The sequence below is a fragment of the Gadus macrocephalus genome, chromosome 7, assembly GCF_031168955.1.
Source record: "Gadus macrocephalus chromosome 7, ASM3116895v1".
NCBI classification, from domain to species: domain Eukaryota; kingdom Metazoa; phylum Chordata; class Actinopteri; order Gadiformes; family Gadidae; genus Gadus; species Gadus macrocephalus.
Window position 1 is genome coordinate 14,363,425 of NC_082388.1, and position 27,370 is coordinate 14,390,794.

The window sequence follows — 27,370 nt, forward strand, 5'->3', positions numbered from 1 at the left end:
CATTCAGCTTTAGGTCTGTATTGGTGGTGGTTGTTTAGTTCTGGTGTTGATACCGACCGTTTATGCCAACAGCAACCGTGGCTTTCCATCCTTTACAATACCACCAACCGCCATTCATGTGTACACATCCAATGGAAAATAATCACTACGTGGTGAGTTAAAAACCACCAGGGAATGATAACATGAGAAACCAGTAACCATGGTGTTTAATATTGACTAAGAAAGAGAGACAGAGAGGGAGAGAGAGAGAGAGTGCGAGAGAGGGAGAGAGTGAGAGAGTGCGAGAGAGGGAGAGAGAGAGAGAGACCAGAGCCTAGGTCATATAAAGTAGAAGCAGGATGGAGGTTAAGAAATCATTCTGGTGTTTACTATTATTATTGTTATTACTTCTTGTTTCTCCCGGGAAGTTGGCTGCCGTCGTGGAAACGGAGCGGAGAAGCCTCAACGAGACAGCTGCTGCTAATTGGTGGCCCGAGGAGCGCTGAGAGAGATCCAACATGGCCTCCCTCCATCCTCTCTGTTCATTGTGAAAGATTCACTCCGTACTCTCAGATTTAGCTGTTAACTCTAAACTCTTTAAAATGTGTTCCATGCCCTGTTTAAGATGTGTCAGTATGTGTTGTAGTTTCGTTTCCCCATACAACCTACTCAAATAGTACAAACACATTTTTATTTTGTTATTATTTACATGTTTGAAACAATAACCTAAGCTCCTTCCACTTCTGCTACTAACAATCATAATTTATAATAGTTATAGTAAAAGTACTCATCGAGAGCTTTAATTTGTATTAGATCCTATTGTGTAATTAGTAGCCTGTTTTGACTTTTATCATTACATAAACTTTGATCGGTACTTTTGACTTTCTTAACTCTAACATTTTCTTCTCTTGATTCAGAGAAAATCACCCAGATTGAACATGTTCCTGTAACTTGTCACTTGGTCATGTTATTAGGTGGTTAAAATAAACAGATTGTCTTTCTCCTCTGTTCATCACTTTCATTCTTTCAGTCATTTTGTTCATTTGTGCCTTTCTCTCTCTCTCTCTCTCTCTCTCTCTCTCTCTCTCTCTCTCTCTCTCTCTCTCTCTCTCTCTCTCTCTCTCTCTCTCTCTCTCTCTCTCTCTCTCTCTCTCTCTCTCTCTCTCTCTCTCTCTCTCTTTCTATATTTTTTATTTTTCTTTAAATTGTTGTTTTTTGCATTCCTTTTTGCTCATCATGAATACATTCAAATCAGTTCCTTTCTAATGTCTTGAATCTTTTAGCCTCCGTATTTACCCAAATGTGTTGACCGGGAGTTGTTAGAGCAGATCCGGCAAAGCCTGACCTCTTGAGGTACGAGGAAGAAAGTGTTGCTGGTTCTCGACCAAACACAGTCAGAAGTATCATTAGCCGTTATCACTCTAGCAGAGGGGTGCGAGTCAGCAGAATTTAAGCATTAAGCATTTATTACATTCAGTTACATTTATTCAAATCAGAATGTTAAAATGGCTGTTATTCACAGTAATGTTAATAAACATACTCTCTATAGGCCTATGCCTTCTCTTATTATTATAATGCAAACAATTTAAATGTATGTTATTTGTAACTAGTTTGTATTGTAAGACTGCAAATTCCCTACAGAGCCAAACATCTTATGTAATTATTGATTATTTTGCATAGGCATACATTTTCTCTACGTTCGTTAAGGGCCTCAAACTCAATTGTTAGATGGCCAAAAAATGGAGGAGTTGATTCATCTTTGTATTCTGTGTTCAGCTCTGAGAGAAGAATGTGGTGAGTTATACAGTAATACTAAACAAGTAGAAACCACATTATTCATCCAACCACACTTTGAGAAACGATTTGGCCCCATGTGGCTTTGATCCCTTATTCCAGTGCAGCGTTTTTTCATTTCTCTCTCTTCTCCCGATACCCACAGAGCAAGATGCCGTGTATGAAACTGAAAACCCTGGGGGATTTAACCACCATTTTACAACGGTTCAAACGCTAATATATTACATACTCACACATCAGATTTATCGTTATTTTCGGCCACATGGATCCAATATTGACGCAGGGAACCTGATTCTCTTGGATTCTCTTCTTCATGAAGACAAACTGGTGAACTCCTGTTTTTCTTCAGAGCCTTGAGTTGAGGAGAAATCCCTTTTAGATGCAGTCTTTGCAGTTACTCTTTGCCGAGATCTATAATCAAAAGCTGAAGTTGGGGTGAGGATAAAGGTAGCCTATAGCTAACCACACAAAAGATTTATGGTAGGATAATATTTCCAAAATAAATTATCTTATAATCAAGACAGAAGATACACCCATATTTTCTTTCTTGATATACATAAATGATTAATGCAGTAATAGTAAAAAAATAAAATAGTCAAAGTCATATTCAAAGCCAGGGCCATAAACATATAATTGAATATATAAAACACATACATTCAAAGTTGTATTAGTATTAAATGCATTTTTAACATTGATTTTAACTCAGTTTATTTTGTAAATACAATGAGATTTCCACCTCTCATGATGTCAGAACACAGCAAACATTCTGTCTGTCACAGAAGCGTAACTCTCACCTTTCCTTACAGAGCGGTAGCTGTTGACAGCTGTCTGTAGGGCCAAAGCTGAAGGGTTCATCACAAACTTGAATGTCAAGCCAGAGACACATCATTGCTTCCGCTGATCTGAAGCAGGGGCGATTCTAGGTTTCATAAACATCAGGGGCTTAGCCCAGAGGGAAAAGAAAACTATCCCTCTGGGCATACAAAAAGATTAGTACTTTTTTTGTCTGCACTATTGTGCATGCACATTTTTTCATAATGCTTTACCTAAATAAACAAAATACACCGTTTATTATAGCTTTAAATAGCTACCTGACTGCTGTGCTGCTTATCCTTAAACATCTAAAGTTCCATTCAAGTTATTTCAGAGTAAAATGAATACAAGTGAGACAGACTATATATATATATATATATATACATATGGATGGATGGATGGATAGATAGATGGATCTGACTGGGGATAGGATAGCTTGATTCACGGTGATTCAACAGTCTGGTTATGTTTTTAAACTGTTTATTATCTTTCCAGAAGGACTAGGCTACTTTATTTTGAGATGTCCCTGGAATCCCCATGTTTCTTTCTAAATAACTAACTATCATTAGTGACTAGAATCATTTTATCACTTCTACACTGAATTTAATTATTGCAGTCCATAGTTAGCAGTATATATACCATTAAATATCGATAAAGTATATCTTTTTTTAATTTACCCAAGAATTATATTCGGGGTGAATCAAATAATATCCAGGGCTTTGGCCCCGAATAAAACAGCCTAGTGACACCACTGATCTGAAGTCTCCTCACCACAGGTCCAGAGGGGCTGAATTCTGGTTTACCTTGGTTCCCTCTTTCGTGTGTGTGGGTGTGTGAGAGACGGAGGGAGGGGTGGGGTTAATTGTGTTAAACAAGTACAAACCAGCCCTTTGACAGCTTCTCAAAAAGCTATGTTGGGCGATGGTGCTTTTCACTGATGGTTTTTGCTTGTGAATGGGAGGGCATAGGGCTGAACCATTTGCATCATAACCTTAATTCTCTTTCAGTCTCCTTCCTGTTTCCATTCTTTTCTCCTCTGTCCTTCTCTATCCATTATCGCCTCACTTTCTATTTATTTTATGTTTAGGTTATTGCCTTGATCTATCTCCATGCATATTGCCTTCTTGCTCTCTTTCTTTCTTCCTGTCACTCTATCCTTTTTCTGCTGTTCCTTCATTTCTGTCTGTCTTTCTTCTGTCTGTCTGTCCATTAATGAGGCCTTGAGTTCCTTTCTCTATGCATTCATAAAAAGAGATCTCTCTCCACCACTGTTTGTCAGCCTGGTGGTACCCAGCCAAGGAGGGCGGTGAGGAGACAGGCCAGGGGCCAAGCCCAGTTCCTCAGAATCCGGAGCCCGCGGTCGTGAACCAAGGGCCCTGCAACAGAAGCTGGTGAGAACGGGTTGTGAATGGGGCTCTTCTCACAGTATATCATCTATACACTTCCACCAGGCCCTGGGAAGTCAGCACTGTTCTTTCCCAGGGCCTGGTCGCAGGGCGGCCTGGTACACGCCAGAGACTGTGATAATGATTTAGAGCGATGGGACCATGGGGTTGCAGTACAATCTAATTTGTCCTGGTTGATTCCCAATTGCTGAAGATTATAGGTCTGTGTTTGTGATGGTGACAAATGTGTAACCACAAATGCCTAGTTTCTGGTTGGGTTTCTCGTTTTTGCACACGCAAACAGACACATAAAGACACAAAGACACACACACACACACAATTCAACACTTTTGTTGTTGCTGTTGACACAATTGATGTGGCCCTCATAGTTGTCTTCACATTGGTTCTATCATTGTGGGGAGTTACCCACACAAACACACACACACTCACAAGCACACTCTCACACACACACACACACACACACACACACACACACACACACACACACACACACACACACACACACACACACACACACACACACACACACACACACACACACACACACACACACACACAGAATGACACAATGTATTCCGCTGGGAAGAATCTTGACTGAGATTTTATTATGGAGAAGGATCTTTCTAACAGTAAAATGTTCTGCTAGACACTAAATAGCTGTAGCCTTTAACACAACATCCAAATCTTTACTTGTTTTAAAGCCTGGTGGACGACTCATTTTCCATTATCCACAGTCTGTAAAAAATTCTGTTTTCCTTCAGCAAAGCACAGACGGGATTCAAACCTATGATCTTCGGTTATCAATCATTTTTATCTCTAAATTGGTAGACAAGCTACAATCTAAGGAACTGGCTGTTATAAAAACAATAAAAAACAAAAACAATAATTGACTTAATGCACATTTAAATGACACAAATACAAGCTGTTCATCATCTTCTACTTGCGGTTATAAAGTCTAATCACTGGCAGCATATCTTACATAGACTTTCCTGGGTCCCGTAACAACAAAAGAAATGTTAATACAAATTGGCATATTCATTAAAGAAGCTAGTTGAATGTACCCAAACCGAAATTAATGAAATGGTGTCTGATTTCGTATTTAGCATATCTTGCATCTGCATGCTCAGAATCAAGGTATTGTTTTATCATTGATGAAACTCATTAATTTGACTATGATGAAACCTTAGCAGTGTCCAGGTGTAATCCCCTTCCTTAAACAAAATCTTATCAAACCGAGGCCATTATTTGGGATGTAACAGAATAACAGAATCCCTTAAATGATCTTAATGTCTGAAGCTATTAGCTAAAGCTAAACTTTAAAAGGGGACAGGACAAACTGTTCAGTTTGCGCAGCGCTAATAAACCTCTAGTAAAGCATTTTCATAAACCACCAGGTTGCAGGCGGCTTAAAAGGCGGGCCTTCCCGCTGCCAGGTAGTGGCGACATGGTAGTCACAGAATGGGATTTCATTGGCTCCATGTTTCCCGAGCATGCGTGCCGCGGGTGTGCACGTGCTTCACAAAGCTAATACCAACACATACAGTAGGATGGCTTTAAGGTGCAGAAGGAGTACGGAGATATCACTCTATAGCGCCTTTGATGTGTGTGAGACAATTGAGGTGGAATACACGAGAGAGAGAGACTGTGTTGATTCCAAAAAAAAATTGTGCACGCCGATAGTATGCGTGGTGGTGGTGTCGAGGCTCGGTGACAGACCTCGGCTGCACCCCGCCTTCACGCGAGGTCGCTCAGTGTAGTTTCCAATGGAAAAGCGCGCCAAGCCACCAAAGAACTCTCTCTCCTCCTTGCCTCGCGATGCCAAGCCCGTTTTCTGTCGCGTAGATAATCATCCGCAGCTGTGCACGTACGTAGAAGAATTTTGCTGTTAGGTTGAGCGAAAAATTGAAGTTTAACTTTTGACATTTGACGTTTCAATTCTTAATGGCTATAGCTTACTCGCAATGAGAAATTTGGTAGGCCTCATCTTTGTGGTTGTCACTTAGCATTTTCATTACAAAATCGATGGAAATAACAATTAAATAAGGTTGTTTCATATTTTGGCTAAAGTAATTCAGCACGGGCATCTCTTGGCCCTCAATATATTATCCGAGGGACAGAGCAGACAGACTCAGAAAGTTTATCATGATTTCCCAGTCAAAATTTCTAATGCCAAATTCAACATACATTAATGACCAACATTTTAGACATTTATTTTATTTTAATTTAATAAAGTATTATTTCCAGGTACGTGACAGCATCATGATTGACTTTAGCCCTAACCTATATCTTCTTAGTAACTGACAAAAAGAACAAAATATGTTGAGGATTGTGTCACACAATACCACAACCTCATGTTTGTTCATTTTCTTCAGATAGTCAATAAGCAAGGTTGTGAGTTGGTGACTTTAAAGTTGTTCCACCATCACCTCTGTTTCACACGGAAAAGTGAGGTTAAGGCAACAGGTGGCGGGTTGTGTTATCAGCCCTCATCTCTCCATTGTAGATAGGAAGGAGGATGACTGTTAAAACAGCATGTTTCCTTGGACAGATAAAGATCTTCAACAGCGCAATCTTCCATGCATGGACACACATACACACACACACCCCCACACACACACACACACGTTACCACACATTAATGCATGCATGCACACGCAGACACTAACACACACACACATAACCACACTTGTATGCATGCACACACACACACACACCACCACTCACAAACACACACGCACCCACACAGACACACACACACACACACACACATGACCACACTTGAATGCACACACACACACACACACACACACAAGGATGGGGTGAGTCACAGCCTCTCTGCCGTTCTCTGACCACAGTGGGGTTTGACATTTTCTTGTGCATGTTTAACGTTCAGACAGGAAGGGCACATTTCACACTCCCAACACAAAACCCGGATATAATTACATACATAGTGTGATAACTCTCGAAGCAATACACTAGGAACAATCAACAACCATTTTTAGTGTACAACTAATCTGTGGGAATTGAGAGATGTCTTTTAAGAAATAGCTAGCTGGAAGGGGCGAGAACTGTTGATGTGAGCCAGGCAAATGCTGTTTGCCTTCTAGTTATCAAACCATGTTAAAACAAAGCTTATTGGATATTGTTTGGGTGCAACATTCTCTTTAACATCATGATGTTGTTCAGATCTCAACGTCTTAGAACACAGGTCTCTGTTATAAAGGTCTCATTCATGCACTGTAAACCCCTTTGTAAACTAAATGGTTCCTGTTTACAGTATTTCAAACAATAGTGCTGTTTTCCATAATGGTCCTCAATGCATCATAATGGAATTAAAAATTGTATTTGTGCTTACGACTCATTACATTAATGTGATTATTTTTATTTCGATGCTATATATAATATAGCACATAATACTATATTTGTGTTTGTCAGCGAATGTTTCTTTTCTCCACAATAAACAAAGGGGGCTCTACACATCTCCAACTCCTGACAATGGTCATTTATTGGTATCTGTTTTGTGTGCTGTTGTTGCTTCGATTTGATCTGTTAAAAAGATAATAATCAAAAGACATATTGATCATAATTGCTTTTTATGTTGCACTTTATATCCACAAGGTAGGCCAACTAAATACCTTTTATTGTTTGGGATGCATAATTAATCTCATATTCAGTCAATTTAAATAAATAAATGTCTTGTTAACTAATAAGATTACTATGCTTATTATCTTATGAATGAATGGTGTCTTCACCCTTGTTCAATTTGCCATATGAACAAGCATAAATAAATTGTAAACTATCTGTAAAGCTATAAACATCAGAGCACCCTCGTGTGAGAGGGTACTCTGAGATTGCGCTTTGGCCTCCAGGAACATATAGATGAAAAATATGAATTTTCCTTGAGCAGTGCTCTGGGCAGAGCTGCTTTCTATTCCAATCTGGAAAAGCCAGCGGTGTTGAGTGAAGTCATAGACTCATAAGAAGAGCTCTGGGACGACACAGGGAAGAACACATGACGGGCTGTAGGGAGGCAGGAAAGTTAGGTTTTGGACCATATTTGAACCATGGAATAAAAAAAACAGCTAAAGAAAGATGACGCTTCATTGATCCACATGTTGTAAATTACAGCATCTGTTTACAATTTCTTTTGTTTACACTGTGGATGCTGGGGCCGGGTTGATTAACATTTTGTGTTGTGTTTGTCGTCTTCTGGAAGGGGACTGGGATTGGCAGTTGGTGACGGTCGTTTGAAGTGAGCATTGCGTTGGCTTTGATGCTGGTGGATGAAAGGGGAGCATCCAGATATGACTTAAGTATGAACCAAGAATGCATTTTGGCCGTGTCTGAAGGCGACTAGCAGGCGACTAGCAGGCTGCTCGTCTCTGATTAAATATTACACTGCGAGATCACGCTGATGTTAGAGCATTAGAAAGAAAAACCATAGTGTGTGCCTTGAAATAACTTAAACACGCATAATGACACCAAGCTGTGGATATTTGCCGGGTGTGAGTTGAGAATGGTCTCATCTGCCATGTGAAATTTTAACTCATAAATAATGGCTTTTTATTCACGTTGTTCTATTTGTGTATAATTTGTGCATCGTAGCCTATGTGGGATGCTATATCTGATTACTTGGGACAAATGCATTACGGCTGGAACCTCCAACTTTTACCCATTAATACACAGTATATATATATATAAAAATAAATATAGCCTAGTTCAAATTATGAAAAACTTTGTTCAGGTAGAGAAGCAAAAGAACTTCTGAAAACGAGTAAAACAGTAATTGACAGCAAAATAGATATGTTGATTCTTTACCTGATATATCAATAATTTGTAAATAAACCAATTAGTCTATAATGTAAAACAATGTTTAAGTTTCAATACATTCAGTGTTTATTCAAATAAAGCCTGAGGTTTATTTAAAATATTTGAAGCCTTGAGACATGAATTTACAGCATAGAACCATTATGATATTAAATAATAAATAAGACAGCAGCACTGACAGAAAAATAGACGAATCTACACCAATATTTAGACATATTTTTGAATAACTTGATAATTCTGGTTGACATCAGCAACCTTAATTTCATCGGCTGTTTCAAAATGAAGGAAGGCTATATTTTATTATTGGTTTAACATGATATAATTATTATAGAATTAGCCTACTTTCCATGGCCCATGTAAAGATTGCAATTGTCTACATATATGAAAAGTTCCCAACTTTCATCTCAAAATATTATTATTTAACAATCATTCAAGCACTAAGCAATCGAAGGAAATATTGTAAAAGTACAGATTGTTGACAACAGTGACTCCAAGTGGCTAAAGTTGATACTATGACCACTTTCTCCGTCTCTGCCACTGTCTCGGTCTCTGTCTCTCTATCTACAAATCGCAGAAAAAAGCCAATGCATACAGAAACCCCTGGAAAACTCCCTGAATTTGGAATTAACGCTGATTGAGCTGTTTTAATGAACGTCTTGAGTAAACAGTTTTCGGCGCTCCACCAGGGCGAAGGCGGGTTAATACCGTCTATATAGGAGGCATCCGGCAGGTGTATGTCTTTTTTGTCTTTTGTGAATAAGCCTACTTTCCTATTTGAAACAAAGGAAAGGACCATGTTTTATCAATATAGGTGTCTCCTTACCAGTGCTTTGGAGTCTACTGCAGAACATTGCACGAGGAATGCCTCAATCACATCCCACTGTTTCTGTGAAAATATACACGCAAAAACGCATTTAGTAACCGGGTGAAACACATGCGACGCATAGCAGCCTGCTAGGCTTATAAAGTAGCCTGGCTAGAAAATAGGTTTAGGCCTACTTGTGTCGTGTCATATTGGTGTGGGCTAAACATAGGCCTGGGGCCTATTGAACTTTGTAAATGTTTAGAATAGATGAAAGGTTAGCATCTTTAGGATGACGACTCAAGTTGGTTCTCTATATATTTTTTGGCAGACGATTCCGATTCCTGCAAAAAAAAGTCTACAACTTTTTTTTTTTTCGTTTCATTGCCATTTTGATCATATCTTTTTTTCCAGGTCTATACTTTGCACAATAGTAAGCCAGTCCTAATCATTCCGAGTGTGCAGCCCTTTTGCAAGCAACCAATATGCGATGGCAATATGTGCACGGGGACCCGCAACCTGATAGCAGCTGAATTGCAACCGGACCGGTTGAGTTGCCGTTCTCAGTTCAGCTGCTGATGCATCGCTCCACGGCTTCACGTGATGTCGCAACCGAATCCCCGAGTCAACTGCGCACGCGCACAATGAGATGACTCAAGAGGGCGTGGCTGACCGGCGCTTCGTTCTTGGCTGGCGTGACATCTTGTGTGTGTGACGCTACGCCAACTTCTTTTACTCCTCCCTTCGTGCAGTTCACAAGCTACCCCTTGGACAGGTTCGGAAACCACTGACAGAGGTATGTATGAACGCCGCATTGGTTTCATTTATATAGGGCAAATGTGTAAAGCTAACTGACATCCGATGAGGTTTGCCCGCGTGGCGTGCTGCGGCTCCGTCACGCGCTGCTCAGCGGGATGCAGCGGGAGGGCGGGAAGGGAGGGGAGGGATGCTCGAGGCCCGCCGCTAGTTCACACACTGACGTTAGCCTGCGAGCTACATCCTCTAGTGCGATCGTTTAGTTCACCTGGTTAGTTCACCTGTGATATTGAGCCTGCTCTATTTCCCCGTTGGGATAGTCGACCCACACACGATGTGTTGTCGCGCTGTGCTTACCTTAGACCTCTAGCTGATGGCCTTTGCAGCTTGCCAACTTTAATCTTTAGCCGGCTATGCTAACAGCCGGGATGCCACCTTGACTCGTCTCCTGCCTTCTGGGCTCCATGAACCGGGAGATGATCCTATGTTCTTGCCACGATGGAGGAGTGTCCACTAAATTAACTAAACTAATACTCAGTCACGTTATTTGAGTTCAGTTTGTTGGCTGAGCGTCATGTTTCATCACGTTCAGTCCTAGTTACACCGGTTACACCCCACCAAGGGTTATTGAAGGTTAATGTTTGGTCTAAACTTTTGCATCAATCTCAGTTTATTTTCAAAGTTGAGCTAGTTTAGGATCTTGTAAATGGTAGGTCTACATGTGGGTCATCTTTCAAATGAACCACAATGAAGCCCACGTCAAACACTGCTTTTATGTAGCTACTTTGTTCCAGACCTGTGTGAAATGTCAGCATCTCGCCACAGAAAGGCCTCACGTTAGTTCAGCTATCGGTTCTCGGTGAGGGTTTGCTGGACGATGTTTCAGACTCAAAGGCTGCAGAATGGACGAGTGGTTTAGCTATTTGAGCGGCTGTGTATCCATGTTTATACGAGGGACAAAAAGGCGAGTGCTCCAAAAGCTTAACATTGTTCGGTTTAAATGCCAGCTGAGACCATCTGTCTAGGTGGAAAGTCCTGGGCCCGGAATGGTGCATTTTCAGACGACACACTTCTGGACATTTTTGTATAGGTTAATTTTGAGACATTTGTAATCCTTATTGCCATATTTCATGTAGATAACACGCAATATGATACGTATGGGATGCTTTATCTTTGTCCCCAAATATTTGTCTTAAACACGTCTACGTTTGTGGCTGTAAAAAGCCAAAGCTTGCCCCCAGAAATTCCAACGTTATCGACCGTCTTTAGAAAAAGCTCAGCAGACAAAAGGGATCACCGCATGAACCTGATAGGTGTGTTCAATGGAAACTATCTGACGTCGACTTTATAAGGAAATGGAAATGTATTTCACAACCAATCAGTACGGTCAAGGTTAAACTAAAAGTTATCTGAAGGATCTTTTCATGAATTGCTAAAACATTGGCAAAAGACATAGATAGATTGGCTAGATTGGAATAAGTAACTGCATACAAGGGCGGTATTTTGGTAGTACAGTTGTGTATTTTATGTTTGGGTAGACAATATGCAGTCAGTGCTAGAACCTTTCTCTTTCAAAGACACTGCCCTTTGCCCTGTCTCATTGGATCGGTCAGTCTGTTGCTATGGCTACCTTTTCTTCTCCTAGCTGCTGTGTCACTGTTGGGTCTTGCTGTACTGAAGCCCTGCCCTACCAGTAATAATAATAATAAATGAAATTTATATAGCGCTTAATATGGTACTCTAAGACGCTTTACATATTGCCCTATCAAAAACTATGTAAGACAGACTAGGAATAAAAGAAAAACAGAGGTTAAACATGAAGAATAAGGTGGGAGTTAGGTGGGGAAGGCTAGTGGGAAAAAGGTATGTTTTGAGGGCAGATTTGAAAGAAGAGAGTACCATGAATATAATTTATGTTATCCATTTTAAAGGGAAAAAATCGTTGCAGTGGAAGTTTATTCCAGTGATTTATCTCTATCTCTGAATTGCTTACTATCGCATGTGTCGCACACCTGACTCCTCTAACCCTATGCTTTTTTTTTTTCAGATAATGGCCGTACCTCCTACCTACGTTGACCTTGGAAAGTCCGCCAAGGATGTTTTCACTAAGGGATATGGTGAGCGCTAGGGATGAGCAAAATTATTATTTCTGGGAATCAGTTTGTTCAGTTCCGTTCACTATCACGATTTGTTTGTTTGATTTGTTTGTTTGATTTGTTCGTTAAGTCAGATGGTCTGTTGCGTCATTTGGCAGGGAATCGAAAATCATGGAATAAATGTTAATCAACATGCATATAGCCTGCTACTTTCTAATGTTCTTACCCAGGTCAAGTATAAATATTAAGCATATATATAAAGCACATGCGTGCCTTTTCCTCATAAATATCCTTAATACATAATGGGGTGCAGTAAGAATTAAATGGAGTCTTCCAAGTAGCGCTAATAAGCAGTGAAGCGCGTAAGCAAGCAGCAGCACCACCATTGTGCGAATTCCCTGCTAGACCAAACGGGACTCGTAATGGTAGGTAAAAAAAACATACTTTATTAAAGCATGCAATTGTGATGTAGATAAAAATAAAACAAAGTGCTTGCATGATATTGAAGCCTAGAGTGATCGTTAACTACAGCAGGTAGCAGATTGCTACCTGCTGTAGTACTCTCATTGGCTGAATCGTTGAGAATGTTTTAGACTCAATTAATATAAGGTCGCGGAGAGACAAAGCTCCGTTCGGTTGTATGTTTTATTTACGTGAACATATTTTTGTTACATGTTTAGAAAAAAAGGAATCAGTTCTCTTGTTTTTGGAATCAGTTCTCGTCGTTCACCTTCGGGATTCGTTCGTTCTGACCGAATCGTTCGCGACCGACCCATCACTAGTGAGCGCCCATGGGCCACAATCATGCAGACTGCAGTTATTGCGATATTCATGGTCTGATTACGTCAATTTAGCTGGAAAGTTGCGAAGTCAGTAAAGCGGATGTCCTTGGGTCATGTTTGTGAAATATGCACTGCTGTGCTTAACCACACAACCCATTGAGAGTTCAAATTTTTATTTCCCAGTTGAGGCCTGTTTTTGGTTAGATCATGCATGTCTATTATCAAGTGAACTCTTAAAACATGTAATGGAACTGTTCTAAAGGAAGTAGTGCTGAGTAGGTACAGATCTCCAGACATCCCTCAGTCCGATAACTCTTTAGGTCAACCCTTCAGGGCAACTTAACCTAGAAATGATGGCATCAGAATGGTCATAGACATGGGATCAATTATCCTGTTTAGTATTCTATTCGCATATTAGAACATTAATCGAATAGCTCGGTATGACACCGTTGAGATGGAAAATATGCAAGACCAATAGAGATGGACTCTAAACTCACTGGTTTTAATAATACTGAAATATGAATTGAATGTTCTATGGTTCTCCCCAGGCTTTAGTTTTGGCACGACAAACTATTCATTTGAGGTCATAGAAATTACATGTTTTGGCAAGCAGGGGGTTAATGTTTTTAAGAAGGGTATTCATAATGATATAAAACGTAGTTGGATGCTATTTAAATGTTTTAAACACGGCGTGTGTTAATGGGAAGTAGGCCTCCTCTCATGGGAGTAATGGGTCAGACATGAAACAATGTAAAAAAACAACAAAACGGTATTAAATATGTTTGTATGGTCCATTAGCATTGGCAGTGTGACACCTCCAAAACTGGTCTTTAACACCTAATTTCATAGATGAGTAGAACAATAAACACGGGTGGTATTCGTATTGTACTGTAGATCTACCATCAAAAAGGGTTGCGAGATGTACGACTTATGACTATATATGCTTGTGTGTGATTTTGCGATAAGCCTTTAATCCCCCATTGTGACTTTGACTTTGACCTTACCTATAAGCATATCTGTAGAAGAGCGGTGGACAGATCTAAATCAATGTCATTCCACAAACGGTAATTTTCTAACTGCATTCTAAATATCCTAGCACCAATGAGGGTATAAGCAGGCAATGTGCACATTGTTCTACCATTTCTAGTACATGTACATACTAGAAATGGTTCTTGTATATGTGCATGTTCAATATCTTGCACCACCTTAGTGACTTATTTAAATGTGTAGAGGTTGTATGTAGGTACATGAGGACATCTGAGAAGCCATGCAGCACTTCATCATTGTTTGGCATCTTCCGCTAATGGTTTTTGTGTTTTAGGTTTTCAGAGATATGATTTAATATTCTTCCTCTCTTTTGTTCAGGCTTTGGTCTCATCAAGCTGGACTTGAAGACGAAGTCTGAGAATGGACTGGTGAGTGTCTCTCCAGAGTGGTTTCACATTACTAGTCAACACTCCTGCCAGCTTCCTCTCAACCCTCCAAAGGGCCCTAGACTTCAGAGTGCTGTCGGACACGTAGTGAAGTGGCCGCTTATCCGACTACATCCATTCATGCCACAGGTCCTAACGGCCGACACAGCTATGTTAATCATTCTGGATTGGCGTTTTCTTCCAGTAATTTCTATAAATGGAAGAATAATTTTTCGCTTTTGTTATCCAAATATGCCCTATTGTTAGCCTACAAGATATTTTTGTTTAAATATGTTAAGAGAATATATTGAACGTATTGGGTACATGATTTGCAAGCTAGCTAATTGTCAGGAACATAAAAGATGATTGATGTATATGCCTTGCATGTTTTGGTGAAGATTTCCTCAGAACAGCGAGTTGCAAGTATTATCTCTAATCTCTACTGTTTTGGTGCATCACATGACAGCATATCTTTCCCCCCTACATACTGCCTTTCTCCCCCCTCCCCGGTAGGAGTTCAACAGCACCGGCTCTGCCAACACAGAGACCAGCAAGGTGTCCGGTTCCTTGGAGACCAAGTACAAGTGGGCAGAGCACGGCCTGACCCTCACAGAGAAGTGGAACACGGACAACACCCTAGGCACTGAGATCACCCTGGAGGACCAGGTGAGGCGCTGTCCTGTTCAGCCAAGCTGCTGATGGCTGCACATGGATGGTTTAAGGATATGAGCTTAGAGTTAATCTTCCTCTTCCTATAATTCCATTCCAATTTCATTCTTTATTTTTTATATTCAAATTGTATTTGAAATTTGAATGCTCTCATTAAGCCTATTATTAATACTTACTATGTATCTACCTATATACTGAATACACAGGCTTATGTGTTGCCAATGCCACCTATAGTTATCACTTGATTATATTTATTGATCCTTTATCTCAATAGCAGTTGGCGCTACAAGAGAATGTTTAATTGCAACTAAACTGTTGTGTCCCAACGGTTTAGTTTTGGACACTAATTTTCTATGCAATTCTACTCAACCCCTGAAATCATTTCAATTATGAAAAAGCTTACAGAACTTTAAAAAATGTTAACACTTGGCACCCTACCTCGCGAGGAAGTAGCACAAATTAAAATATGCTTTTATAAATAAGTAGATTTCAACATTATTACTTTGTTGTAACCGTATGATGTATCGATCCTTAAGAATACACCTTTTATAATACACATTACATTCTGATTATCACACAATTGTGTTAGTCCCACACCCAAACTATAAAAAATATATAATAATTAAATACATTACAAAAAATCTCCCCAAATTCCTGCCCCACTCTGACCAGAGCCACCGGCCACACCCTCATGGTCTGCGCTCCGGGCAGAGAGACTAGCCTCTTGAGAAAAGAGGCTCGCTGTGTAATCTTGTGCTGAAGCACGCTATATTTCACACTATTGCTTTGGGAGTTAACTTGGATATTGTATTTGACAAGTAATCGGTTGTTAATGGAGACTTCATGCCATCTTTTGATCTTCTCTTTGTGTACAGCTGGCTAAGGGGCTGAAGCTGACCTTTGACTCCTCCTTCTCGCCCAATACTGGGTAAGAATAGCAGGCGGTTCTCTTTGGTTGGAAGATGACATTTGTTAACAGTTGTTTGGTGGTATGGGCTGGACATCTAGCAGGAAGGGCCCTGGGTACCTCCTCGGCCCCGGCATTTCTAGAGCCAATAACTGATAGGTCCTACAGGACTTCTCTCATTATCTGAACAGGCAGGAAGCTGCATGTAAAGAGGAATACACTTTGTGCTGTTGATTTTCTAAGCATATCAAAGTGACCTTGTACAACAACTGATGATCTCTCCAAGTTGTCCCTGGAAGTTTCCGTTAAGAAAAGATTGTCGTTTCCTGGAGCAAGTCTGTTTGATGGAGGAATTGTTATTTTCCCTTCACTATGGAAACTTGGTATCTAAAGTGCCTACTTGAATTGGTACTATGATGCTTACCATTACAGGCATACTAATGTTAAAGTTCTTCAAAACCCAAGTAGAACTAGGTTGGAATTACCTCTCTCACCTCTTCCTCTCCCTCAGCAAGAAGAGCGGCAAGATCAAGTCTGCTTACAAGCGGGAGCACGTCAACGTTGGCTGCGACGTGGACTACGACATCAATGGCACAGCGGTCCATGGTGCAGCGGTGGTTGGCTTCGAGGGCTGGCTGGCGGGCTACCAGATGACCTTTGAGGCCGGCCGCAACCGCGTCACCCAGAGCAACTTTGCCGTGGGATACAAGACCGAAGAGTTCCAGCTGCACACAAATGTGTAAGGCATTTTTTGCAGGGCTGATGATCCCAAACGTTTTTTTAGAGCGCTACTTTTATTTGGGCCATATATCATGTCATCTAAGACAGAAGAAACTATTAAGATGGATTAGTAATCATTTTGTCAGAACGAAGTGGATGCCAGAGGTGATGATGATTTGTGAATGATCCATGGCAGTTTCTGTATTACAGTACAGGGTGTAATTTATCGGGATAACATCCGTTAGTTCAAAATAGATTTAGATTTTTTATTTACTTTTAGTTTGGTTTGTGCATGCAAACAAAGGACGTCCCCATTCCACCACAAGCTAGAACCTATCCTAGATGCCATCCTTGGCCACCCTGAAGGAAGAAAAAAAGAAACACCTCAGACCTTAACCCGACGGAAGCAAATGAGCTTTATCCTTTAGCTAACCCTTGTCTGATGAATAGCCTCCCAGCCACTACATTCCCTTTTTAGAACCGCGGTGATTGGATTTACCGTCGTGTCGCCCTGGGTTAGGAGAGTGACGGACGGGTCAGCATGTGGTGAGGTGGTAGAGCTCTACGAGAGGAAGGGTTGGCGAGATGAAGACATTGAGCTGAGGGTGATTTGCATCCTGCTGGGCTCCTGGAACCCGGTCTCTTATCGTCGGTGGCCAGATTAAGTATCAGAGATGTTGACTCCAAACTGGATGGGGAGTTGAAAACTCAAAACATTCAATGTCACGAAGCAGAAAGTCTTGTTAAAGATATTGACGGGATGATTTCACTGGAGAAAAGACTAAGTTGGCATAATATTTGCAAAATATATTTCGGTCAAGAACTGATGACGATTAAAGGTTTTGTTTTTAAAGATCCAACTTCACCTCAAATAACCTCTTCTCTACAAAGAACCTTGTCTGGATATATACTTTATGCAGGGTTCTAATGTCTGGGCACAACATTGTATTAAAGTCCCTAGAAAGATCAAACCAGCTTCACCACGAGTTCTTGCATACCAAATATGACGTTTTCACTTAATGGGTTCCCTCTTTGTCTCTTCCTCTCCTCCTTCAGGAACGACGGCACCGAGTTCGGTGGCTCCATCTACCAGAAGGTCAACAGTCAGCTTGAGACGGCCGTCAACCTGGCTTGGACCGCCGGGAACAGCAACACCCGCTTCGGCATCGCCGCCAAGTACCAGATTGATGCCGACGCAGCCTTCTCTGTGAGTGGTTTGGTTAGCTTCATCACTTCCACAGTCCTTCCCAATACTTTGATCATGGTATTCGGATTGTATTTTAGTTGAGGTTATAATATAGATAAAATGTTCGGTACTTGGGCTTTGGCGGACCCGTGTGGATGCAAAGGGGAAGAGACATTTTCTTGGCAGAATTAGAAATGCTATTTTAACAGTATAATTATGAATTATATGATCAATCATGATTAAAAAATAATGTTTTTATGATTTAATATTGGTTTCTTTTTATTTAAAGTGTGATTTAATATGTTTTTCTTGACTTACATTTCTTGACCAAGTTGAAATGATTAAATATAATCTCCTTCCTTCGCAGGCTAAAGTGAACAACTCTAGTCTGGTGGGCCTGGGCTACACACAGACTCTGAAGCCAGGTGAGGGTCTACAAATGGCATCATGAAGGGTTATAAACTAAATTCACAGGTTGCCAACGATTTGCCAGTTCAAAATATTATTTGACAATGCGTGGTGTAAAAATAAATGGCTATCAAACGCCATTACGGTAACCGGGTTACTCTAGAAAGTTGGAGGGACGAGTTGGAGATCGCAAATACAGTTGTGTGTGTGATCCATCCGTCTGAAACAAACCAAGTAAAATATGTCTTAAGTAAATTAATCAAATGGTACACGTGCGCTTGCATCTATGCTCTGGTTGTCGCACTCCCAAAAGTTGTAGCCCTAGCACGGCTTGGTGCACACTCACTGGAAACACTGGAATGTCACAATAGTTCCTGGCCTTGGATTGCTTTATTACGGTGCCTGAATATCCAAGATCTTTTCCACTTTAACTGGTTTTAACAAGATCAACACGCGTTAAATGAACAGATCGCTGAACAACGATTCAACCTGACTATTCAGCCCTAGGTGGAACCCTTATTGAGTAGAGGAGTGTATTATACCAGTATTGGTGTTGGTCTTCGTAGAAGGTTCTTGATGCATCTGTTCATTGGATCGATTGAGACATTCGTGGATGGGTTTTATTTTTTTTACATTTAAAAAAATTGAGATTGCTGCAGTGCGAGAGACTCTAGTGTAGGAAAGTGAATTCATACAGAAACATTAATTAATACATTATAATAAATAATCTGTTAAACCTGCGACCCAAGGCCATCTCTTAGCGAGGTAGCCCATGTTGGATCTCCTCTGAGGTTGTTCTCCTCTGTGTTGCAGGCATCAAGTTGACTCTCTCTGCTCTCCTGGACGGGAAGAACATCAACGCCGGGGGCCACAAGATTGGCCTTGGCCTGGAGTTCCAGGCATAGAAGAAGACTAAGTCCCTCTGACCTGCCTACACACCATACCACCAATCGAAAGCCCGGATCATTTGATTGACGATAGCTAACCTTCACCCCCTCTCCCCGCCCCCGTTGCTCCCTAGATGTGCTCAAGTTGAATCAAGGCACCATCATTATAATCATACTTTTCCAATCATGATCTAGCACACTGGATCTTAACTGGAACACTTTAAGAGAATATATTTTGAACATGGGGCCCGTGAAGGATTACAACGGGACTGGAATTAGAATTTTTAGATTTGTAAAAGGGAACAGGGAATTCTAAAGTGTGTAGAAATGTGCCTGTGACCAATTTTCATTCCACTACAATCATGCTCAATACTATTTGTTCATCCTTTTTTAATTTTAAGTGGATACAAATAAAAACTAATGGCACAGAATCACACTATGGACCTATTGCAAAAAGCTGGAACTGAAACGTTTCATATCTACAGTAGATGGTGCTGTTGCTTTCCTCCAGATGCCACCCTGAAGTCAAAGCATTCCGTGTTCGGCCACATTCCATGTCTGGCCAGTAGTCCCACACTATACAGTAGAGAACTGTCCTAATATGTTCTAGTTAGGTCCAGACTGAGGGAAGTGTGTCCTAGAGTTATTTATAACGGGAGAAGTGATAGTCAATGTTTTAATCTAAGCAGCTGCTGTTTAGCTCTTCCTCAACCTGTTGTGTACATTCTGTGTTATTTGTTTCACTTTGTCTTATGTCTGTGCATTTGGTGTGAATCATGTCCTTTGTTAAATATAGTGAAAATAATTTTATTTTACCACTGGACTTTACATATTTTAACCATAATCTGCTTATATTTACAAAGGCAAATTCCTGTCAGTAGTTCTTGGTCTGACCGAGGGAAGTGGTCCTCAGATCAATACTGTTTAGAGCCTCAAGAGGAACACAGTAATGAGAATGAAGAAACAACATGATATGAAAAGATAGTCTTCCAAATGTGGTTGTTTGAACAAAGCCTGGTGAACCTGACAGTATTGTTACTCCCTGACTTTAATAAAGATCATCTTGAACCAGCTTTTCCTTGTTAATCAATTTCTTATCACCCAGCCACATGGAGTTCAATCAATATTACACTCTACTCTTTTTTGCCAAATTTGTCTTATGCTTGTTCGTCCAGGATGAAATGGAAAGCAATTTTTGAAGTAACTTCTTGAAAACATGTTTGCTTTAAGTGTACTAAGTTGTTCATAATGGAGAAAATGCCTTGGTAGAGCCTGATGTCCATCTGATTACGTAAACTGCAGCCCACCTCCACGTCCTCGCGCTGCTCGAGCCCGGCCCTCGGCCACGCCCTCAGTCATTACACACCAAGATGGCGACGTGTAGGAAGATGGTACTCGGCAGGAGAAGCCTCTACGCTCTTTCTATTTGTATTACTCTACAACTGTTCACTCAATGTTCTCTATCGGCCCCCACATACAATTCCTATGGCGGTAAGATCACTTTTCTCCATTTAAATCCGATCCACAACCTCGATGTTGCTATCATTATAGCTAATATTAGGCAATGCTAGCAAAGTGTACAGTTACCAAGCTAATGACTGTCAGGTGAGAGACGTGATGACAGTCAATGTAAATACTTTGCATATTTGATACATCAAAGTGGGTGTGCTTGTAGGCAGGTAAAGTCATCATAGGACGAGAAGTTAGCTCTGTAACTAAACGACTGACGGACTTTGCCCGCGGCTGTGACGTCATTGCTCTGGGGTTGTTATGACCTGGTCGGTCATATATTACAGGATGTAAGGAGCAACCACTGTCAGGTTAATTACTGCACATCTGATTCAAACCATTTGAGGTGGTCGATCGTGATCCTTCTGTGGGAAAAGGAGAGTGAAGTTGTCCAAATAGTGTCAGCATTGTCACAGTTTGATGTTGATAACTGATATCGTATCCTGTTGTGACGTCTGTGTATCATTTATTTACTTTCCCTTTGACATCCAAATTCATCAACACATGTCGGACATAGAGAGGTTGTTTAACTTAAAAACTTAAACACACTATTTGAAAATTGTAATCTTTGAATAGACCATGTGATATTTTTCAGACTTTGGGAAGACTGAAATATCCCTAGGCTATGTACACTCAAACTGATCTGGACAGGTCCGCTCTATTCAGTTACAATGGGACCACTGTCTTAGTTAATCGAGGAAGGTGGAAGGAATATGTCCCTCTGTTTTGATTGACAGTGAAATATAAACATAGTCAAAAATTGAATATTTATGATCTTATACTTGACGATTTGGGCAGGCCTCCCTCAAACCAGCTGGAGCCAGTTCACGAGAACGGCCATTACTCTTAGTCACCCAATTAACATGACATTTGCCTTTATTTTTTGTCATGGCGTGCCGTTTTTTATGAGTGACTGATCTCTTCAAAAGCCTTATAGCCTTCCTTAAAATTACCAAACAATTGGAGGTAAACAAATAACATGAATAATATGTTGCTTTAAAAATTTTTCAAGTTAAAACAATCTCGGCATTGGCTGAGGAACCTAGACTGGACCTAGCAAGATTTCATTGCAAATTCCTGCAGAGACGTTTGCAGCCATTGGTTCCACAAAGCTGCCCTGTCTAGCAAGTGTTTATGCTGGCTTCCCGGGGCCCATGTGTATGAATGTTACCTTTGTGAGGAAACCTGTTCAACTATCCTTTGTTCACTGTCCCATATCGGTCAACCACCACCAGTCATCCACATATTAACATCATTCTGACTCTTCTTGGTAATAGTATTTATTAGCTAGAGCTGACAGACAGAGGACTGTCGTTGTGTGTGGGGTAAGGGGTATGTGTATGGGTTCTAACTACTAAGTGTGTAAAAGGTTGATGTCGTTGTCGCCATTTGTTTATATACAGTCATTCTGTCTCGGGCATAATATCTACTAAACTTTGTAGAGCGCTGTCTTGGGCCGACACGGTAATGTACTGAGCTTGGTTTGGGCCTTGCACAGGTTTGAGTCCTTGCAAGGGGGGGGCACATTATGGTGTCTACTGTAGAAGTCTTGGTGATGCAAGGTTCTCAACATTCATGCACACCCTTAAACCAACCATCTTTAATGACAAAAATTCAGCGTCTTTATTACAATAGATGCTCTACATTTGGCATGTTACCTTGAGTGGGCTCACTGTGAAATACTGAATGATGAAGGCTATGATTATGCCATGAGATGGTGTCATAATACTTTTCCTCCTTTTTTCTTTTATGACAAAAGCTGTCCTTCCTGTGTCAAATGATACCCACGAAGAACCGACAGCTGCCGGGGATGGAAAGAAACCAGAACCCGACGCAGGACAGACGACAGCCAACGCCGGCCCCGTGCTCACGGCAACAGCCTTGTCTGCTCAGACTGGTTCCTCTACGCTGGATGACCATCATCTGACCGCGCCCCTCAAACCAATCCCAGCCAATCCTGTCACAGTCCAGTCCCCTGAGACACGCGCAGTGGTACTGGATGAGTCAGATGGCTCCAAATCAGAGAACAAAAAGGAGGAAGTGCTGAAGACACCACCGGAGCTTTCCACAACCCTCCCTACTGCGGACACCGAGACTGGCCGAGACACGAGTGCTCCAGAGGCTCCTCCCACCACCCCCGCGCCTAACCCCCCCACCACCAACACCACCACCACCACTACCCCCACCCCCACCACTACCACCACCACCACCCCCACCACCACCACTGCCACTGCTCCAAAAATCACCGAGCCCACCACCAAAGAGCAGCCCCCAGCCCCTGCCACAGAGTCCCAGCCCTCCACTACTGACGGCCCCTCCCCCACAGAGCAGAACACGGCCCCCCAGATGTTCCCGACCCTCGGGGACCCGGCAGAACCAGACTCCTCCGACACCACGGAAGAATACGACGACGACGAGGGGAATGTCTATGGGAACCACCTCCCTAGTGAAAGCAGGTACCCGCTGCCTGACCATGACACAGATAGAACCAACGACCAGGGCAAGGAGCCCGAGGGGAACCATGACCGGGCACCGGGGCAGGGCTACATGGCCACGGAGGACCAGGACTCCCACTTCTTCTTCCACCTGGTGATCCTGGCCTTCCTGGTTGCCATCGTCTACATAACCTACCACAACAAGAGAAAGGTAAGAGATGGGGACGGATGGGGAGCACAGTCGGACAGTTTTATAATGGAAGTCGGGGGGGGGGGGGGGGGGAAAGACGCTGACCTCAACTACTCTTGAACAAGAGTTGACGACAGGGGGTGCTACAACTCTTGATCAAAGTAAATCAACAAAACTTAGTATAATGGCTAGGGCCTGACCAATATTAGTGTTCTAGTCGATTCTAGGGTCTGATACCGATATACGGCTGTTATATGTATACAATGTGTATATATATATTAGGGGTGGGAAAAATAAAAGATTCTTTGATGCATCGCGATTATCTCTAGAACGATTCCGTCTCGATGCAGATAAAATAAAATATTAGATAATTCAATTCATCTGTTGATGTCTTTAATGATCATCACAAAAGTAGGAAGTGATTAGCAAACTCTGAGTAGCAAACTCAGATGTATATATATATTTTGGAAAATCACGCATGGAAATGTACATAAAAAAAATTGTTGCATCGAGATGCATCGATAATCGCTTTAGAATCGAATCGTTGACCTCATAATAGGAATCCAATCGATATCGTGAGGTGCCAAGAGATTCCCATCCCTAATAAATGAATAAATGAATAAATGAATAAATGAATAAATAAATAAATAAATAAATATATATTTAAGCAATAGATCACGACAGGCTGTGGTATGTGCTCATTATACCACTGTTAAGGGGCGTTGTCCGGCCCCGACGCGCAGCGGAGGGCCGGCGACCCCCTTCAAAGTGGTATAATGAGCACATACCACTGACTGAAGTGATCTATTGATTTTATACAACGGTTACTATTATGGGAAAATGAAAGTCATCGACACACTACATTTAAAAAGAAACCAAGAAAGTCAAAGTAGCCGTTTTATTAAAGAATACAAAAAAGTAGTCCCTCCTGGCTGCCTTCAAAATGCACGACGGTCGCTATGCAACACACTTTAGCGTCCCTCCGAGAGAAGGCTCGGCTAGAGCGGTTCGCCAGCAATTTATCCTATGGAGCAGTTCACTCGCCGTGTGCCTAAGCTTTCGTTAGTCTCTCCATCGCCTTGCTCACTCCCGGAGTAACAACATTTACACGTCTCCATCATCCAACATATGTTTTACATTGTAACTGTTTCTACTTCCAGGCGCGGAGTGATATGCAAACTTTCACAAAATAATCTGGCGTCATAGCAGTTATGTATATGCTCATTATACAACAGTTAGGAACCAATCAGATCGCTGGATTTAGGCCCCCCGTTGTATAAATAAATATATATATATATATATAGCATGCTTACAGAAAACTGCATTAGACGAGTTGGCTCATGCAACCCCATGCATTTTCGGCAGAAAAATAGCATATTTCAACTAGTTCTATTTATAGTTATATATCCTCAACATAATACAAAATGTATGTATAAGATCAGCGATTTTTGATTACAATATTTCTGGAATCTTTTATGGTTTGCTTAACGAATACTCTCTTTTCCCTAGTATCCGTTTGCAGCCCAAGTGTCTACTGTGTTACTACCTAACCACCACACAACCAAATGAATGATGACCTTCTCCCTCAGATCCTACTTTTGGCCCAGAGTCGCCGCTGGAGGGACAGCTTGTGCTCCCGCAACACGGTGGAGTACCACCGGCTGGACCAGAACGTCAACGAGGCCATGCCCTCCCTCAAGATGACACAGGACTACATCTTTTGATCCAGTGCTTTAAGTCGACGAGCCACAGCTACAGACTGAACAAAGCCGGTTAGCTTTCACTAGGTGGCTCACATTGCTTTAGGCTTTTGTGTGTTGTGTGTGTGTGTGTGTGTGTGTGTGTGTGTGTGTGTGTGTGTGTGTGTGTGTGTGTGTGTGTGTGTGTGTGTGTGTGTGTGTGTGTGTGTGTGTGTGTGTGTGCACTTTCTCTCTATGCTTTGGAGAGGGTCTCTAGGAGCTAGGGAGCCCTACAGGATGGGGGTGGAGACGTGTTGTAAGATGTAAACAACAATGGATTACAATCATCTGCACAGAGCAGGATCTTTTTCCTTTTCTTTTGTAAGTCCTTAATGCCTTGGTTTCTCGGTTGGTTTTTGAGGGGTCATTTTTTTTCCAAATGAATGACTTATAGTTGAATAAGTCATTCAATATATTAAACGTTTTTCATCTCTGTTAATGAGGACGAGCCTTAAACTTTTCCATGTTGTTTTCAATGTTGCTTTTATCCAATTGTGCTTAATACTCTCTTCAGGAGTAATAATAATTAAGATGGATGTTATCACGCTAAACTGTAAAGAAATGGTAATGATCAGACTCAAAACAGATAGAGGTCGATCTAAACTTTTTAAACTAGATCAAAGTTCACGTCGAAGAAACTACGGTAACAATAAAGAAACCCACAAACATAAAAAATGCATTAACCAAAGCATTAACTGCTTTAACTTTGAGAAAATTTGGCTTATAGGTTTTCTTTTCATTAAAGTAGGAATGAGGTGCCTCTGCCTTGGTGTGAATATCGGATCTTAGTAGAAGTGTGTAGGTGCCATCGTTCATGCACTTCTCACTGCTCAATAGGATGCAGGCAGAACCGTATGTAAAATAGTCAGCAGCGACTGAGATAAAAATAATGAGCTAGACCATAACATGATTTATCGAAGGATATAGGTACATTCTGTGAAGGATTCACATTCACTAAGCTATGGCTCTAGATACCATCATTTATATTTTTATTACCATATATATATAACAATGAAAAATTTTCCATTTCCATTTTCCTTTCCTTGAAATCATGCACACGTTCTCTGCTGTCAGGGTTTGAGCGTTCACGCATTCTCTGCCGTCGGGCGGGTTCAAAGCCTCATGCTTTTATTTAACTCCTCTATTACGGTACGTGGTCACCAGTGAGCTGTGGTTCGTCATGCACAAATCACCAGGGTTGGGCCCTCTGTCTTTGATGTGAGACTTTGGCAGAAACTAAATAAGTCATTGTGGATCTTTCAAATACATAGCTCGGATTCCCACACATTGGAAGTCCCTTTTCTCTCACCCCCTGCAAATATAACGCTTTCTCACACAGAGAGAAGAGACATGGATCGAGATGATTAACACACGCCTTTCCCCCCAATCATTTACTGCCTTCTGCTTCGTTGCCGTATCTCCTTTGTAAATATTATATGTATATATATATATTTATATATATATATATATATATATGCATTCAATGCCTGCCACTTTATGTAAAACGTGTCATAGAGTGAGAAGTTCTGCCCCGAAGGAGTGCTACTTTCTGGGGGGACCGCAGCCCTCTGAAGTCCTACAGTAATACTTCGCAGAGTACGAGGGGGTAGGTGTGTGACACGCTGCTTTTTGAAATCAACAGTAGAAACTTCTTTTTGTGAATAAAGCAAAAAATTGGTCAGAAATAAAAACCTGTCAGATTGTGGTTGTTATTTTTTTGTTAATTTAATGTGTAATACAGGAATCAGTTGAAAAGCATGATGTGTGAAACATTTAGTTATGTAAGCATTGAGAACACAAACGATGAACACAGGTAACATTATGTCCAAATGACCATAGATAAAGAAGGGATGTCCATTACAACATCAACTCCAGAAAATAGAATCAAAAGAAGAACGAATCGAGTCTGTAGCTTCATGTCTGAACAATAGACTGAACCAAAAAGAAACAGATTTTAGTTTCTTTATAAAGTTGAATGTTCGTATTAATTCATAAAATCCTCATAACGATATCAGCACATTTTAATTTCAGTCTTTAGTGGGAATGTTACAAA

General features: G+C 41.1%; 2 protein-coding genes and 2 long non-coding RNA genes across 5 annotated transcripts; 2 read left to right on the top strand and 2 right to left on the bottom strand.

The window, feature by feature from the left end:
- Positions 1 to 4,416: 4,416 nt before the first annotated feature.
- Positions 4,417 to 11,280, bottom strand: LOC132461600 (uncharacterized). 2 transcript variants are annotated; one of them, XR_009526637.1, is made up of 3 exons: positions 10,735 to 11,280; positions 9,643 to 9,705; positions 4,417 to 5,848 (listed from the first exon to the last, which is right to left on the bottom strand). It is a non-coding gene; the product is annotated as an uncharacterized LOC132461600 (long non-coding RNA). The 2 variants fall into 2 exon arrangements; XR_009526638.1 differs by lacking the exon at positions 10,735 to 11,280 and adding an exon at positions 10,141 to 10,222.
- vdac1 (voltage-dependent anion channel 1) lies at positions 10,258 to 20,517 on the top strand. Its single transcript, XM_060056807.1, has 9 exons — positions 10,258 to 10,417; positions 12,425 to 12,494; positions 14,621 to 14,670; positions 15,181 to 15,333; positions 16,212 to 16,264; positions 16,755 to 16,982; positions 18,020 to 18,170; positions 18,517 to 18,574; positions 19,371 to 20,517. The coding sequence occupies exons 2-9, from the start codon at positions 12,428 to 12,430 to the stop codon at positions 19,460 to 19,462; spliced, it is 852 nt and encodes a 283-aa protein (XP_059912790.1). The 5' UTR covers positions 10,258 to 10,417; positions 12,425 to 12,427; the 3' UTR covers positions 19,463 to 20,517.
- Positions 20,518 to 20,786: 269 nt separating this feature from the next.
- Positions 20,787 to 25,779, top strand: c7h5orf15 (chromosome 7 C5orf15 homolog). The gene is made up of 3 exons (XM_060056806.1): positions 20,787 to 20,935; positions 22,713 to 23,599; positions 25,168 to 25,779. The coding sequence occupies exons 1-3, from the start codon at positions 20,815 to 20,817 to the stop codon at positions 25,300 to 25,302; spliced, it is 1,143 nt and encodes a 380-aa protein (XP_059912789.1). The 5' UTR covers positions 20,787 to 20,814; the 3' UTR covers positions 25,303 to 25,779.
- On the bottom strand, positions 25,702 to 26,865 carry LOC132461599 (uncharacterized). The gene is made up of 2 exons (XR_009526636.1): positions 26,627 to 26,865; positions 25,702 to 26,453 (listed from the first exon to the last, which is right to left on the bottom strand). It is a non-coding gene; the product is annotated as an uncharacterized LOC132461599 (long non-coding RNA).
- Between the last annotated feature and the right edge of the window lie 505 nt (positions 26,866 to 27,370).

What these genes read in the sequence shown, in the direction of transcription:
- c7h5orf15 (XM_060056806.1), top strand. Translation starts at nt 20,815, where the DNA reads ATGGCGACGTGTAGGAAGATGGTACTCGGCAGGAGAAGCCTCTACGCT. An exon ending in CACATACAATTCCTATGGCG is followed by an intron (nt 20,936 to 22,712) that starts GTAAGATCACTT and finishes TTATGACAAAAG; the next exon opens with CTGTCCTTCCTGTGTCAAAT. An exon ending in CCTACCACAACAAGAGAAAG is followed by an intron (nt 23,600 to 25,167) that starts GTAAGAGATGGG and finishes CTTCTCCCTCAG; the next exon opens with ATCCTACTTTTGGCCCAGAG.
- vdac1 (XM_060056807.1), top strand. Translation starts at nt 12,428, where the DNA reads ATGGCCGTACCTCCTACCTACGTTGACCTTGGAAAGTCCGCCAAGGAT. An exon ending in TTCCAGCTGCACACAAATGT is followed by an intron (nt 16,983 to 18,019) that starts GTAAGGCATTTT and finishes CTCCTCCTTCAG; the next exon opens with GAACGACGGCACCGAGTTCG. An exon ending in ATGCCGACGCAGCCTTCTCT is followed by an intron (nt 18,171 to 18,516) that starts GTGAGTGGTTTG and finishes CTTCCTTCGCAG; the next exon opens with GCTAAAGTGAACAACTCTAG.